Source organism: Betta splendens, chromosome 13 (genome assembly GCF_900634795.4).
Source record: "Betta splendens chromosome 13, fBetSpl5.4, whole genome shotgun sequence".
Lineage (NCBI taxonomy): Eukaryota > Metazoa > Chordata > Actinopteri > Anabantiformes > Osphronemidae > Betta > Betta splendens.
The window spans coordinates 182,543-196,425 of NC_040893.2; the positions used below are offsets into that span (position 1 = coordinate 182,543).

General features: G+C 42.7%; 1 protein-coding gene across 1 annotated transcript; it reads left to right on the plus strand.

The window, feature by feature from the left end:
* The first annotated feature begins 1,014 nt into the window (after window positions 1-1,014).
* Window positions 1,015-11,136, plus strand: efhd1 (EF-hand domain family, member D1). The gene is made up of 4 exons (XM_029172000.3): window positions 1,015-1,391; window positions 8,463-8,610; window positions 9,338-9,472; window positions 9,570-11,136. Exons 1-4 carry the CDS (start codon window positions 1,072-1,074, stop codon window positions 9,702-9,704), a joined length of 738 nt encoding a protein of 245 aa, XP_029027833.1. The 5' UTR covers window positions 1,015-1,071; the 3' UTR covers window positions 9,705-11,136.
* Window positions 11,137-13,883: the final 2,747 nt, after the last annotated feature.

Genomic DNA, 13,883 nt, shown 5'->3' on the forward strand with positions numbered 1-13,883 from the left:
TCAGCCCCCCCTGATGGGTTATTGTCCTGGGACTTCTGACCCTACAGTATGTTCCTAGAAACAGTTCACAGTTCACATAGACATTAGGTCATGAGACTTTTAAAACTGAAATTGAGTTCATGTTTTGCAACTGTGCTACTAATAGGCAATAATATAGGCACGACTGTGACCAACAGCCTGTGACAATGACTGTTGTGCTTTGTTAAAGACATAGGAGCAGAAGTGATAAGTAAAAGGTAGAAAACTCAAAAGGAATGGATGTGTGTCACTCTACATGTTGGATTATGGCATTGAATGTGACTGCGCACTTGTAGGAGCAGTTATGGTAGTGAGTAGAAGGTGGAGCGGGAGTTTGGGACGGGGCCCCTCAGTATGATGTCCTGATAGCACGGCCGTAAGCATGCCAGTTGTAACCATATGCTAAGGTAATAAATAAGATGTGGTTTTACAAAGTCAAAGTGCACCTCCTCCTCATTACCACATACAACACATAACAGGGTTAGGGGTAGCAAAGTATTCTATAATTCTTTTTCAGCTGCTGTTGTTGGTTTCACTGGCAGAAATATTATTATAATTCATTGTAAAAGGAGCATAACTCAAAGAGGAGGTGACAGGCAGATTTAGAAAAGAGGAGAGTTTTAGATACATTCAGCTAAAATAATGTCACTATTGTATGTTGAAATTCAAAACAATTACAAGATGCTGAGTTTTCATAAGGTAAATGGTCTACAATGAACAAATCAATAAATAAATTAATGAAGGAATGGATGAATTACCCCTCTGGGTGTTTTTCTATTATTATTTATTTAAACATTTTCCAGATTCGTGATTGTAGGAAGTGTCAGGGCTGCACCAAAAACCAAGCTTCTCTTTATTTCTGTGGTAAACACAATGTGAGCTATACACCCTAAAAGTCACAGTGGTTCTACAGATCGGATGTGGCTGCCGCTAATAGACAGACAAAGGCTCTTATTGTGAAATAGAGCAGCAGGAAACGTTGGGCGGGTCCTCTGCAGCTTAACACACTGGTACTTGGTCGTCGCAGCCTCGGTCGCAGCACAGACCTGCAGCATGGCATCGGAGGAGTTGTCTCGGAAGCTGCAGTCGCGCCTGGCCGCAACGCGGGAGGCCGAACCGAGCCCGGAGGTCAAGCCGGGTCTGAAGGCCGAACCAAGCGAGAAGGTCGAACTCAGCCCGGTCCGAACGAAAACGCAAGAAGCCGATGCAGCCTGCGGCGACTCGTCCTCCGAGCTGTCTGCCAAACTGACCCGCAGGCTGGACATCAGTGAGGGCAACGCGGCTCCTCGGGCCAGTCGCGTCTTTAACCCCTATACGGAGTTCAAGGAGTTCTCCCGAAAGCAGATCAAGGACATGGAGGCGTTGTTCCGACGGTAAGAGTCCTTTGTCCGACATGTTGGCAGCTCAGGAGGAGATTAGGCTGCTGCAGCTGACGCAGACGTGCAGGTGATGGAATCGCCCATCGGTCCGTCCATCGGTCTAACATGTTGGTGGCGTCACACGGTGACGTAGTAAAACCAAAATAATCCGGACAGAACCACGAGTCACTGAGGCGTGAGCTGCTTGATTTCTACTGTGAGCGTCCTCACATCGTGGTTGATCGTAGATATTATTAGAAGTTGTTTGTCCCTTGGCTCAGGCTGAGTCGTGTCTTTTTGTTCAATAACTGCTGGTCTTGCTGTACATTCTGTAGTGTGTGCATTTCTAGGACCAGAGTCACTGGTTCCAGTCTGAGGATGAGCAGAGTCTGGAGAGACCACAGCATACCAGCATGAGGCTGTTGGATTATGTGATCACTGCAGAGAAACGACATGAGTCATTGTGTTAAAGGCTCACGTGTTGGACAGGCGGTTTATGATGTGATGTGACCAGCAGCAGAGGCCTTGTGTGAAGCAGAATCTACTGTCCATACTTTTGCTAGAGGTTGGGAGGTTTTTCTTCCTGAGCTCAGCATCTCTCATCTCCTCTATTAGAAGGACTAATTTGTCTGCTGGAACTGCTTACTTGTATCTTGTTACCACTTGCTTTGTGGTTCTGTGGACGATCGTTTGGGCTGTGAAGCTCCTTAGCAGCCACGTTTTAATTGAGCTTCTCTTCATTGGCACTCCATCGCTACTCTGATCTCACTCCCACTGTCCACTTTTCCACGGGGCATTCGCTGCCTCCTGACCCACTTTTTTTTGGCTTAAAGACCTATTTGATGTTTTTTAGCAATCTTGGCATGATTCATTTCAACATAATTTTATTAGTCCAGGTCGAGTCTGGATTCTCACATCTTGTTTTTCATGCAGTGATGCACTGAATTCCAATTTTGACCTTTTGTTTCCCCTGACTGGCCACTGTATAACCAGATCAGCTGCCCCTGCAAACTAACCTTGAAAAGGTCATTTATATGGGTACAGTAAGTACATGGCGAACCAGCAGAAGACCAAACACCATAACACATCGTCACAATTCACCCTCATGACCAGAATGAACTGCTTAAGCCACATCTTCATCGTCCTTTCTTCAAAACATCCTAGTTCATCATCTTTCATACAATGTGAAAATTACAGGATGTCAGTTTGGCCTCTTGGATTCTGGATAAGCAGCTGATGGGAGTGAGTCACTCAGATTTGAGCTCATTTATTTCCAAGCAGCTGGAAGCAGTTTGTCAAAGAGCAGATGGAGAATCAGTCTATTTAACATTACAAGTCACTTTCTTTAAAAAAGCTGAAGTAGATTTGTTTTCAGACCATGGACGGTGTATGTGTGCACCAACAGGCAGAGCAGGGGTTGATTGTCGCTGTGTCCCTCTTTGCACATGGGCACATGGCAGCAGGACACACCCTGACTCACTATTCTCTCACATTCCTGCACTCCCACAGAGGGAAGCCAGACTAGAGCATGGCCCCTTTGTCCTCCTGGGTCTAGGGAGAGAGAGAGAGAGAGTCTTTCTCACACGAACACATCCATAATTCAAGGAGTTAAAGTGGGTAACATAACAAGTGGAGCTTCGTCGCTTATTACCTACACAGAGCTTTTCCTACCAAATGGAGGATAATCTGGTTAAGGCCAGAATAAAGCTTCTGTTAGACTTGTGTCTTTAGTGGTGATGCTAAGGGAGGGGGGGGGATACTTGTACAGAGTAACACAGAAAAACAGGAACTTTTGCCAAACAAATTAAAATAGAATACATACAAACAAAAATTTTATTGACATATTATTATTTAATAACAGCTTGCAGTCCCCCTTCTGTAGTGCTTATGTCAATGGAGGTCCTCACTTTGATGTTAGTACAAGGGTGTGTGTGTGTGTGTGTGTGTGTGTGTGTTTGTGTGTGTGTGTGTGTGTGTGTGTGTGTGTACGCGTGTGTGTACGCGTGTGTTCAAACCTCCAGCCATAGTTGGTCTATATTTATTCAAGTCCTTCACCTTTTATAATCTCTGTACTAGGGCTGCTGAATTGGTTCAGTTAACTGAACAAAATTTAATATTGTTTTAAAGCAGGTAAACGTCTCTATTTTTGTACCTCCTCAAAAGACATCTGGACTCAAGCTCCTATAGATGGATAAGTATAAAAGTTTAAAGTCATTACAACATTGTGCAATGCAAAATCTCGCCCATAGCCAGCTGGGTTAGGCTCCAGCACCCCCGTGACCCCGCATTAGGGAATAAGCGGCTTGGAAAATGGATGGATCGAACTGCGAAATTTCATTGCTGTGTCTCATGCCTTAAGTCAAACACACTGTTTCTATAACCTAAGGGGTTTAGACGTTGGGACAAGGTGAGCGAAACATTAGCCTTGTACGTCTGCTGCCTCAGGTGGAGCTTGAAGCATCGTGACCGCCAGCACCTGCTTTGCTTCCTAGGGTTACAGTATGTGACATTGTACAAGTATTGTTCACGTACTAATGATCCATGAAAACCCTGACTCTGTCTGCGACAGTAATAGTTTAGATTTGGAGTATTTCATTTCAAAACCTTCTCTGAAGATTTTCCCCACTCAGCGACACACCCGCTGAGAAACCCACTCTGATCATTGATGACTCCATAGTCCGAAACGTGAAGTTAGAGAATCCAGCGGTCATATTAAGTGTTTGCCTGGGGCCAGAGCGGGCGACATTAAGTCTTATCTTAAGCTCCTGTCTAAGGATAAACATAAGTACGCTAAGATCGTAATACACACAGGAGCTAATGACGCCCGGTTACACTAATCGGAAGTCACTAAAACTAACATTGAGTCGGTGTGTTCGTTCGCCAAAACAATGACGGACTCCGTAGTTTTCTCTGGACCCCTCCCCAATGTGACCAGCGATGACATGTATAGCCGGCTGTCATCGCTCCACCGCTGGTTGTCTAGGTGGTGTCCTGCAAACGGTGTGGGCTTTGTGGCTAATTGTAGCACTTTTTGGGAAAACCTGGGCTGATTAGAAGAGACGGCGTCCATCCCACGTTGAACGGAGCCTCTCTGCTTTCTAGTAACATGGCCATGTTGCTTAGCCTCCCCACTCCGTGACAACTCAGAGTGGAGCCCAGGACGCAGAGTCGCAGTCTTACACGCCTCTCTGCATGTTCTCTACAGCCGCCACCCACTCTTAGTCTTCGTTATCGCATAGAGACTGTGTCTGCTCCCCGACCACCTAAACTATACAAGTCACACACAAATCAAAGAGGAGTGACTTACCAGAATTTAATAAATATCAAAACAGGTACTCTTACAGAACAAAGTAACAGTAAGTTCATAAAGTGTGGTTTATTAAATATCAGATCTCTCTCATCTAAATCCTTGTTAATAAATGACTTTATAAGTGACCATCACATAGATCTGTTCTGCTCACTGAAACCTGGCTGCAGCAGGATGAATATGTTACTTTAAATGAGTCGACTCCAATGAGTCACATCAACTATCATGTTCCAAGAAGTACAGGTAGAGGTGGAGGAGTAGCAGCAATTTATAAATCAGATTTATTAATTACTCCTAAACCTAAACATAGTTATAACTCATTTGAGAGCCTCACTCTGAGCTCTGAGCTTCTCACCCAGACTCTAAAATTCAGAAGCCAGTTGTGTTTTGTATTGTTTACCGTCCTCCTGCTCCATATTCGGAGTTCTTAACTGAATTCTCTGAATTCTTATCTGACTTAGTTCTTAGCACAGATAAAGTCATTGTAGTGGGAGACTTTAACATTCATGTAGATGTTGACAGCAACTGTCTCAGCACTGCTTTTAACTCCTTAATAGACACTATTGGTTTTACACAGCAGGTAAATGAACCCACTCATGGTTTTAACCACACCCTCGATCTTGTCCTGACATACTGTATGGGGTTGAAATTGATAATTTAATAGTTCTTCCCCAAAACCCAGATGTTTATCTGACAACGCTGTTGCCAGATTCAAGCAGATGATTCCATCATCTTTTGCCTCAATGTCTTGTAGATACACAGAGAACAGTCACCTTAATCCTTATGAACAGGTTGACTGTCTTGTGGATGATGCTGCAGCTTCTCTACGTACAATGTTAGACACAGTGGCTCCTCTGAAGAAGAAGACAGTGAATCAGAGGAGGTTAGCTCAGTGGTATAACTCAGAGATCCGCAGCCTAAAGCAAAGGACTAGACAACTAGAAAGACAGTGGCGTTCCAACAAAATAAATGTAAACTGCATTGCATGGAAGGACAGTCTAATGAAATATAAAAAAGCACTTTGTACTGCTAGAAAAACATATTATTCCTCTCTAATTGAGGAAAACAAAAACAACCCCAGGTTTCTTTTCAGCACTGTAGCCAGGCTGACAAAGAGTCATAGCTGTATTGAGTTTACTATCCCCTTAAATCTCAGCAGCTATGACTTTATGAACTACTTTACTAATAAAATTATCATCATTAGAAAAAACATTCAGCAGCGACTTCTTCCAAATGACAGAAAGCACTGTCTAGATCCATCAACTTTAAATTTATTAAATCCTCTGTCTTACCTAGACAGCTTCTTCCCCATAACTCATATGGAGTTAACCTCAATAATTAACTCTTCCAATTCGTCCACTTGTCTTTTAGATCTAATCCCAACCAGATTAATCAAAGAAGTTCTACCTTTATTCAGCTCGTCCATATTAAATCAAATCAACCAATCTTTACAACTAGGCTATGTACCACAGGCTTTTAAGGTGGCTGTGGTCAAACCTCTATTGAAAAAAACAACCCTTGACCCTGGACAACTAGCCAACTATAGGCCCATTTCAAATTTACCCTTTATTTCCAAGATTCTGGAAAAAATCGTGGCTAAACAATTATCTGACCACCTGAGTGGGAATAACCTGTACCTGTAAGATTTTCAGTCAGGATTTAGAAAACATCATAGCACAGAAACAGCTCTGGTTAGAGTCACTAATGATCTTCTATTAGCTTCGGACAATGGTCTAGTTTCTGTCCTTGTCCTGTTAGATCTTAGTGCTGCATTTGATACAATTGATCATAAAATTCTATTACAGATACTAGAACATAGAATCGGGATTAAAGGAACAGCATTGGGGTGGTTTAAATCCTATTTGTTGAACAGATTCCAGTTTGTTCATGTTAATGATGAATTCTCCACATGCACAAGGATTAGCTATGGAGTACCACAGGGTTCTGTGCTGGGTCCAATTCTGTTTAGCCTATACATGTCACCTCTAGGTGAGATTATTAGAAAGCATTCTATTAATTTTCATTTTTACGCAGATGATACTCAGCTATATATGTCCTTGGAACCAAATGAAACAGATCAACTATTCAAAATTCAGGGTTGTTTAAAAGACATCAAATCCTGGATGTCCAAAAACATCCTTCAACTAAACTCAGATGAAACCGAGATTCTTATTGTTGGGCCTAAAAATCTGAGAGAGACACTATTGAGTCAGATAGCCACACTGGATGGCATAACATTAGCTTCAGATTCTACTGAGAGGAACCTTGGTTTCATCTTTGACCAGGATCTCTCTTTTACATCATACATTAAACAAACCTCCAGAACCGCCTACTTCCATCTTAGAAATATAGTTAAAATCAGAAGCATCCTCTCTCAGAGTGATGCAGAGAAACTGATCTTTGCATTTGTTACCTCTAGGCTGGACTACTGTAACTCCTTACTCATAGGATGTCCTAACAGCCCCTTAAAAAGCCTACAACTTATTCAAAATGCTGCAGCCAGAGTTCTGACAGGACTTAGAAAGAGAGATCACATTTCTCCTACATTAGCTTCTCTGCACTGGCTGCCTGTAAAATGTAGGATAGAATTTAAAATTCTCCTACTCACCTACAAAGTACTCAATGATAAAGCTCCTTCTTATCTTAAAGACCTCATAGTTCCTTATGCTCCCAGCAGAACACTTCGTTCTCAGAGCGCTGGGCTACTTGTGGTTCCTAGAGTGTTTAAATGTCTCCTCTGGAACCAGCTCCCTCTTCAGGTTCGAGAAGCTGACACACTCTCCACCTTTAAGACCAGGCTTAAAACCTTCCTTTTTGATAAAGCTTATAGTTAGAGATGGTTCAGGTCACTGGCAATTATTGTTAGTCACAGGAACCATCTCTTAGTTAAGCTGCAATAGACATAGACTGCTGGGGGACTTAATTTATACACTGAGCTCCTCTGTTTCCTTCTACCTCCTCTGTCCAATAACCTCCCACCATTGTCCCATGTTTAACTAACCTTGTCTCTTTCTCTCCAGTAGTTGTGCTTCTCTCCCTTTCTCTCTCCCCCCCCCACCCACCCCCCCCCACCCCCCCCCCCCCCCCCCCCCCCACCCCCCCACTCTCTCTCCCTCTCTGTCCTCACCTACAGGTATCATTGGACTCAAAGTTTGGTGTCTGTGATGGGCAGCTGCGAATCCAACCATCCTGCCTGCATCCAGTCCCTGGTCCTACCATCCTGCCTGTACTCTGTTGTTGCTTGTTGTTGCTTGTTGCTGTTGCTGTGCTTTTCTCTCTCTCTATCCTCTCACCCCAACCGGTTGAGGCAGATGGCCGCCCACATCCAGTCTGGTTCTGCTGGAGGTTTCTTCCTCGTTAGAGAGGGAGTTTTTCCTCTCCACTGTTGCTGTCAAATTAAATGCTTGCTGTATGTGGGATTTGTTGGGTTTAGTTGTGTGAGGTTTTAAACCTTACTTTGTAAAGTGCCTTGAAATAACTTTGTTGTGATTTGGCGCTATATAAATAAAATTGAATTGAATTGAATTGAATTGAATAGACATAAAGTAGAAACAGGTATATGTGCTGTAAATGTAGACCTGAGTCCCAGGCCCAGGTCTCTCTAGAACAGTCTCCAACTATTTCTAGAACATGTCTTAAACCTGAGCTTCTGGCTCATATGAACAGGTTTTGACCCAGTACTGCAGTTTCATCTTAAGGACTCCATGAGTTATTGCTATGTTGTGTACCTGTGCTGGCTTCTCATACCTCCAGCTGAGTGATGCTCTTGGTATTTGCAGGCATGACACTGGGAAAGATGGTTTTATCGACCTGATGGAGCTGAAGCTAATGATGGAGAAGCTGGGAGCTCCACAGACCCACCTGGGGCTGAAGAATATGATCAAGGAGGTGGATGAAGACTTTGATGGCAAGCTGAGCTTCAGAGAGGTGAGACGTGACTCAAGCTGCTGTGACCGATCACACACTACCACACATTAACCTTCATACTCTGTTGTATTTCATGATTCAGACAGCACTTGCTGAACTCTGTTTGGGAGACATTTCATTCAGTTGGTTCATTTTAAACTTTTAGAAATAACAGAATTAAGATTCTTACTGACAGAGAGAGAAGTATGAAACAACTCATTTACATCAAATGCAACAAAAGCATCAGAACATGTGACTGGAACTAAACAACTGCTGCTGGTTGGGTTGCAGGTGTGACAGCTGCATTCGCCTTCAAATAACGCAAATGCAATACAACAACAAAAGAGCAACACGCATGACACAACAGGTGTTTCAAGCAGAACAATTGATGACAGACACAATAAGCAGCAGCAGTATCACACTCAGGGTGGAAACTGGCTGTTACAACAGGAAGCAAAGGAGCAGACCTCCACCCTTAGGTTTTAGCGGTTTCATTGAGTAGTGTGAACACATACTGTACAATATAAAACTTGAAGGCACAGTGCCTTCACATACCACATGAAATACTAGGATTAGAAGCTCTGTTTGAACTGGATAAGTGCTAGTGCTGCTGCTAATTGGTTTCAACCATGCTGGAATTTGTGTCCGGTTCTTGGCAGGCGGACTGAAGATCGCCACATCAACACAGCAGGACGTAAGTGCCTGCACAGGGAGAAGGTGTAAAATGATCTCCAAAATTTTTCTGCAGTTCCTCCTGATCTTCCGGAGAGCAGCGGCTGGAGAGCTACACGAGGAGAGCGGACTGATGGCTCTGGCCAGGCTGTCGGAGATCAATGTGTCCATTGAGGGGGTGATGGGGGCCAAGGACTTCTTTGAAGCCAAGGTATGATGACGGTTTGTACTAAATGCTTTTACGAGCCAAGCTACCTGATGATTTCATGCCAATGTTAAGCTAGATGCTGCTGATTCTATGTCCATAGATGCAGGCTTTGTCTGTGGGCAGCAAGTTTGAAGCTGAGATTCGAGAGGAGAAGGAGGAGCGTAAAAGACAGGAAGTGGAGAAGAAGCAGAGGCAAGCAGCCTTCAAGCAGCTCCAGTCTACCTTCTGCTCCTGACCAGCCATAGCCCAGACACGCTCCCTCAGCGACACCCACGTTTTAGAAATAGCTTCACATTCTGCTCATGGAGCAGAGTGTCAAAATCTGGCACCTTCCTATCCAAATTCTTTGAAGCTGCATTTGGGCTATTCCTCCGCTTGTAAAACATATCACAGCAGCTGGAGCGTAACCTCTCATACGCCGGGAGATCAGCGCTAGAGAATTTATGCAAAAGTATTTGTTGTGGATCTTTCTTTGGATTGGTGTTTTCTGTTGTTCTGAACAGTGCTGTCTCATGTTCCTATCATTAACAATTGTGCTATAAGTGTTAATGAGTGTCATTAAATTAACCTCTAGTACACGTGTCGAGCTCTGTGTGTGCCCCTGCTGGTCTTCCAGCTCCCCCTGCCGATTACCGTGATCAGGTGTATCAGTTGGCTTTTCTAGCTTGTCATTGACTGAACACATCTGGTCAAGCTAATCAGTAGGAGTTGGGGCAGGGAGAGGCGGTAAACCGGCATCACTTCGACAATAAGTGTTTACATCACACTATTGGGTCAGTGGGCTAAGAACGCTTGGCGTCATCTGTAAAGGAATGGTTCACATTTCGGGTGGTTGACATGCTTGAGTCTAATTTCTGTGTTCTGTACATTGTACTAACCCTGGCATTTCCCCAATTCACCTCCTTTAAATCTTCTGTGCAAAGACCACAGAGTTTTGGCTTCCTCTTAGGGGAGGTCCCCAGTCCTTGACCCTATCCCATCTGTGATTGCTCATGTAGGCACCAGACCTGAGGACTGGCCTAGGATCCCTTGTTCTCCATGCTGTCTGTATAATCAGCGGCATGAGTGCACAGGAATGACACATTCAATCTCAAATGAATGCAAATCATGTCCCTCAGCCCTGTAGCATAACAAGACAAGCCCCAAGGCCACTTCAGTGAGTGCGATTGGTCACCAGCTTCTTCACAGCCAGAACCTGTTAGGTTTTGGTGTGTCCCTTAAACTGACCTGCTTCAGTACGTTAAGGTGGAAAACAGACAGCTAGCAGCCGTAGCTAAGCATAGCCCACCCCACGTCTATAGGCATCCTGAACCTGATCCTACCGGTGTCACAGTGCTTCGGATCATCTAGACATGGATCTTGGAGTCTTCAGATCAGATTTTCTCTAAGCTGTGTGTATTGTTACTGTGAATGCTCTTTTTCTCTGTAGCATGTTCAAGGTGTCATAACATAACTACTAATGTGAGATGGACAGTGTATTTTTTCATGAATAAAGTAAAGTAGTCTATATTGTTATGTGTTTGAGACCTACAGTATATGTTGCCAAATCTGGAAAGGTCGATGAAATCTATTTTTGGGCACTTGTACAGTTATTGTGTTGTTATAATCCCTGTTGGAATGCAAATGTTTGACTGACTGGAATAAATTAAGGTGATTAAAAAATCTGAGATTGTAGTGAGCATCGATGGACTGAACATGAGGAGTGTTCATGCAGTGTCTGACAGAACTGACCTGTCCTACTGGCTGAGGGATAGCTTATATTCACTGCTACTAACGTGTTTAACCTGATACAAATAAATGGAGGGAGATGGGACACGGAGAGATTAGGTAGAGAAATGCAGGCTGCTCTACTCGAAAGATGAATCTATTATTCTAAAAATAAAAGTGGAGGCCTCTTCATCCACGAGGCTCTGGTTATGATGTCCAGAAGCAGGCACATCAGCTGTTTCCTGCTGATCTGGATTAGAACTAATGACTCCTTGTCTCATTGGTGGGAGAATCACAGCCACTCTCCCAATGTCAATTCAATTCTATTCTATTCTATTTGTATAGTGCCAAATCACAACAAGGTTATCTCAAGGCACTTTACAAGTTAAGGTTTAAGACCTTATACAACTGAACCCAACAGATCCCACATACAGCAAGCATTTAATAAACAATTTACAGCAACAGTGGACATGAAAAATGTCTGGATTTACGTCTGGATTTAAACCATCCCAGTGCTGTTCCTTTAATTCCGATGCTATGTTCTAATCTCTGTAATAGAATGTTATGATTATTGTATCAAATGCAGCACAAAGATCTAACAGGAAAAAGACAGAAACTAGACCATTGTCTGAAGCTAATAGAAGATCATTAGTGACTCTAACCAGAGCTGTTTCTGTGGAAGGGTTGACTAAGAGCCATGGCTGTGTACTATCCCTTTACATCTCAGCAGCAATGACTTTATGAACTACTTTACTAATAAAACTATCACTATTAGAGAAGACATTCAGCAGGGATGTCCTCTAAATGACAAAAAATTACTGTCTAGCTCCAACAATTTTAATACATTTCCTCTGTCCTACTGTACTTATAGAGCTTTTCCCCCATAACTCATGTGAAGTTAATTTCAATAATTAACTCTTCAAAGTCGTCCACTTGTCTTTTAGACCCAATCCCAACCACATTACTCAAAGACGTTCTACCTTTAATCAGCTCGTCCTTATTAAATCAAATCAACCAATCTTTACTAGTGAAGTGTTGTTTGTGAACGATTTGTTCAATATGAACTAATCTTTTATAAGAGTCGGAAGGAATGAGTCCTCTCAGTGAAGGATTTGTTCAGTTCCATGCAGTACCTTCTCTGGCCACATGGCTGCAGCTGCTTAAGCTCTGTCAGCAGGAGAGGAAATAAAAATGATTCGTTCAGGACTCACTCAACTGAGCGTCCTTACTCAATGAGTCGTTCTTTTGTCACGTGACAGCCGAGCCGCGCAGGCTCTGTAGCGAGCAGCAGGCGCTCCAGTTCATTCCTGATTCGTTCCTACGGATCCTTATGGAACGTGCGTTCTTTTGTCACTGATAAACAAGAAAATTTACAATGTCTGATTTATTGAACATTTATTTATTTGTCACCTGACAGCCAACATACATTATTTCTTCTTGAAATCAAAATTAATTAGTGGTCTTTGATTCTTGTAGATGTGTGTAGTTTTAGTATGTATATAATCTAAAGTGTGTTTGTACAGTAAATCAATACTTTCGAGCATTATATCAACATGTTGATTGTGGGCCTGTATACTCTGCCACAATCATAAAATATAATGAATCATGATGGAATCATCTGCTTTATTCTGGCAAGAGCGTTGTCAGATAAATATCTGCTTGTAATGGAAAAATTGTGCCTTTGTGCTTTTTCTTATCCAACATAGTCGTCAAGTGCTGGTTAGGTGCAATATTGAACATTCTTACACAAAGAAACAAACAGTCTAAACATCTGATGTTCCATTTGACTGACTAATAGTTTATGATATATGTTTGTCTTTTACACCTGGACTCTGGCTCCATTCTATCTGACTCCCCACCAGACCCAAGGCTGTTAAAGCGAATGCATCTTGTCTTGGAAGCTTGGTGTTCCTTCCTTTGGATAACAAGACACGATGATACAGAAGTGAGAATGCAAACATTCTCACTCACAGCGAGATAAAGTGGCACAAACAATTCCATTGCTGCAGAGAGACATTCCACCAGAGCCAGAGAAAGGGGTTAAAAGGCAGAGACAACTTTAGGATCGTGGGCTCTTTGCATTACACCTTTGTGGTGTGTGCACTGATCTCGCCAGCTGGTTTTCGGTTTGTTGATGTGCACGATCAACATCCATGTTTTTGATTTGCTTTCCCCATTATTTTTATTTTCCTTTATTTTTATAATAAATCTCACAAAAGACAACTCTCTCATCTGCCTATTAATGGGAAAATTTCCACCACACTGCTATAGTAAGATTTCTTTCTAGCTGCTGCTAGGTCAATTATGGTAAATTCAAAAGTTAATTGATTACCGTTAATTAACAAACGGTCAGATAACAGAGGATTTTGGGGAATAAGTGATAAATTATCAGTTTCAACCCCATATGTCAGGACAAGATTGAGGGTATGGTTAAAACAATGAGTGGGTTCTGGTGAGTGAAACCAATGGTGTCTATTAATGAGTTAAAAGCAGTGCTGAAACAGTCACTGTCAACATCTACAGGAATGTTAAAATTTCCCACTACAATGACTTTATCTGTGCTAAGACCTAAGTCAGATAATAATTCAGAGAATTCAGGTAAGACCTCTGAATACGAAGCAGGAGGACAATAAACAAAACAAAACACAAGTGGCTTCTGAGTTTTAGAGTCTGGGTGAGAAAGGCTCAGAATGAGGCCCTCAAATGA

Coding starts and splice junctions, on each gene's coding strand:
- efhd1 (XM_029172000.3), top strand. CDS start 1,072: ATGGCATCGGAGGAGTTGTCTCGGAAGCTGCAGTCGCGCCTGGCCGCA. Junction 1,392..8,462: donor ATGGAGGCGTTGTTCCGACG/GTAAGAGTCCTT, acceptor TGGTATTTGCAG/GCATGACACTGGGAAAGATG. Junction 9,473..9,569: donor AGGACTTCTTTGAAGCCAAG/GTATGATGACGG, acceptor CTATGTCCATAG/ATGCAGGCTTTGTCTGTGGG.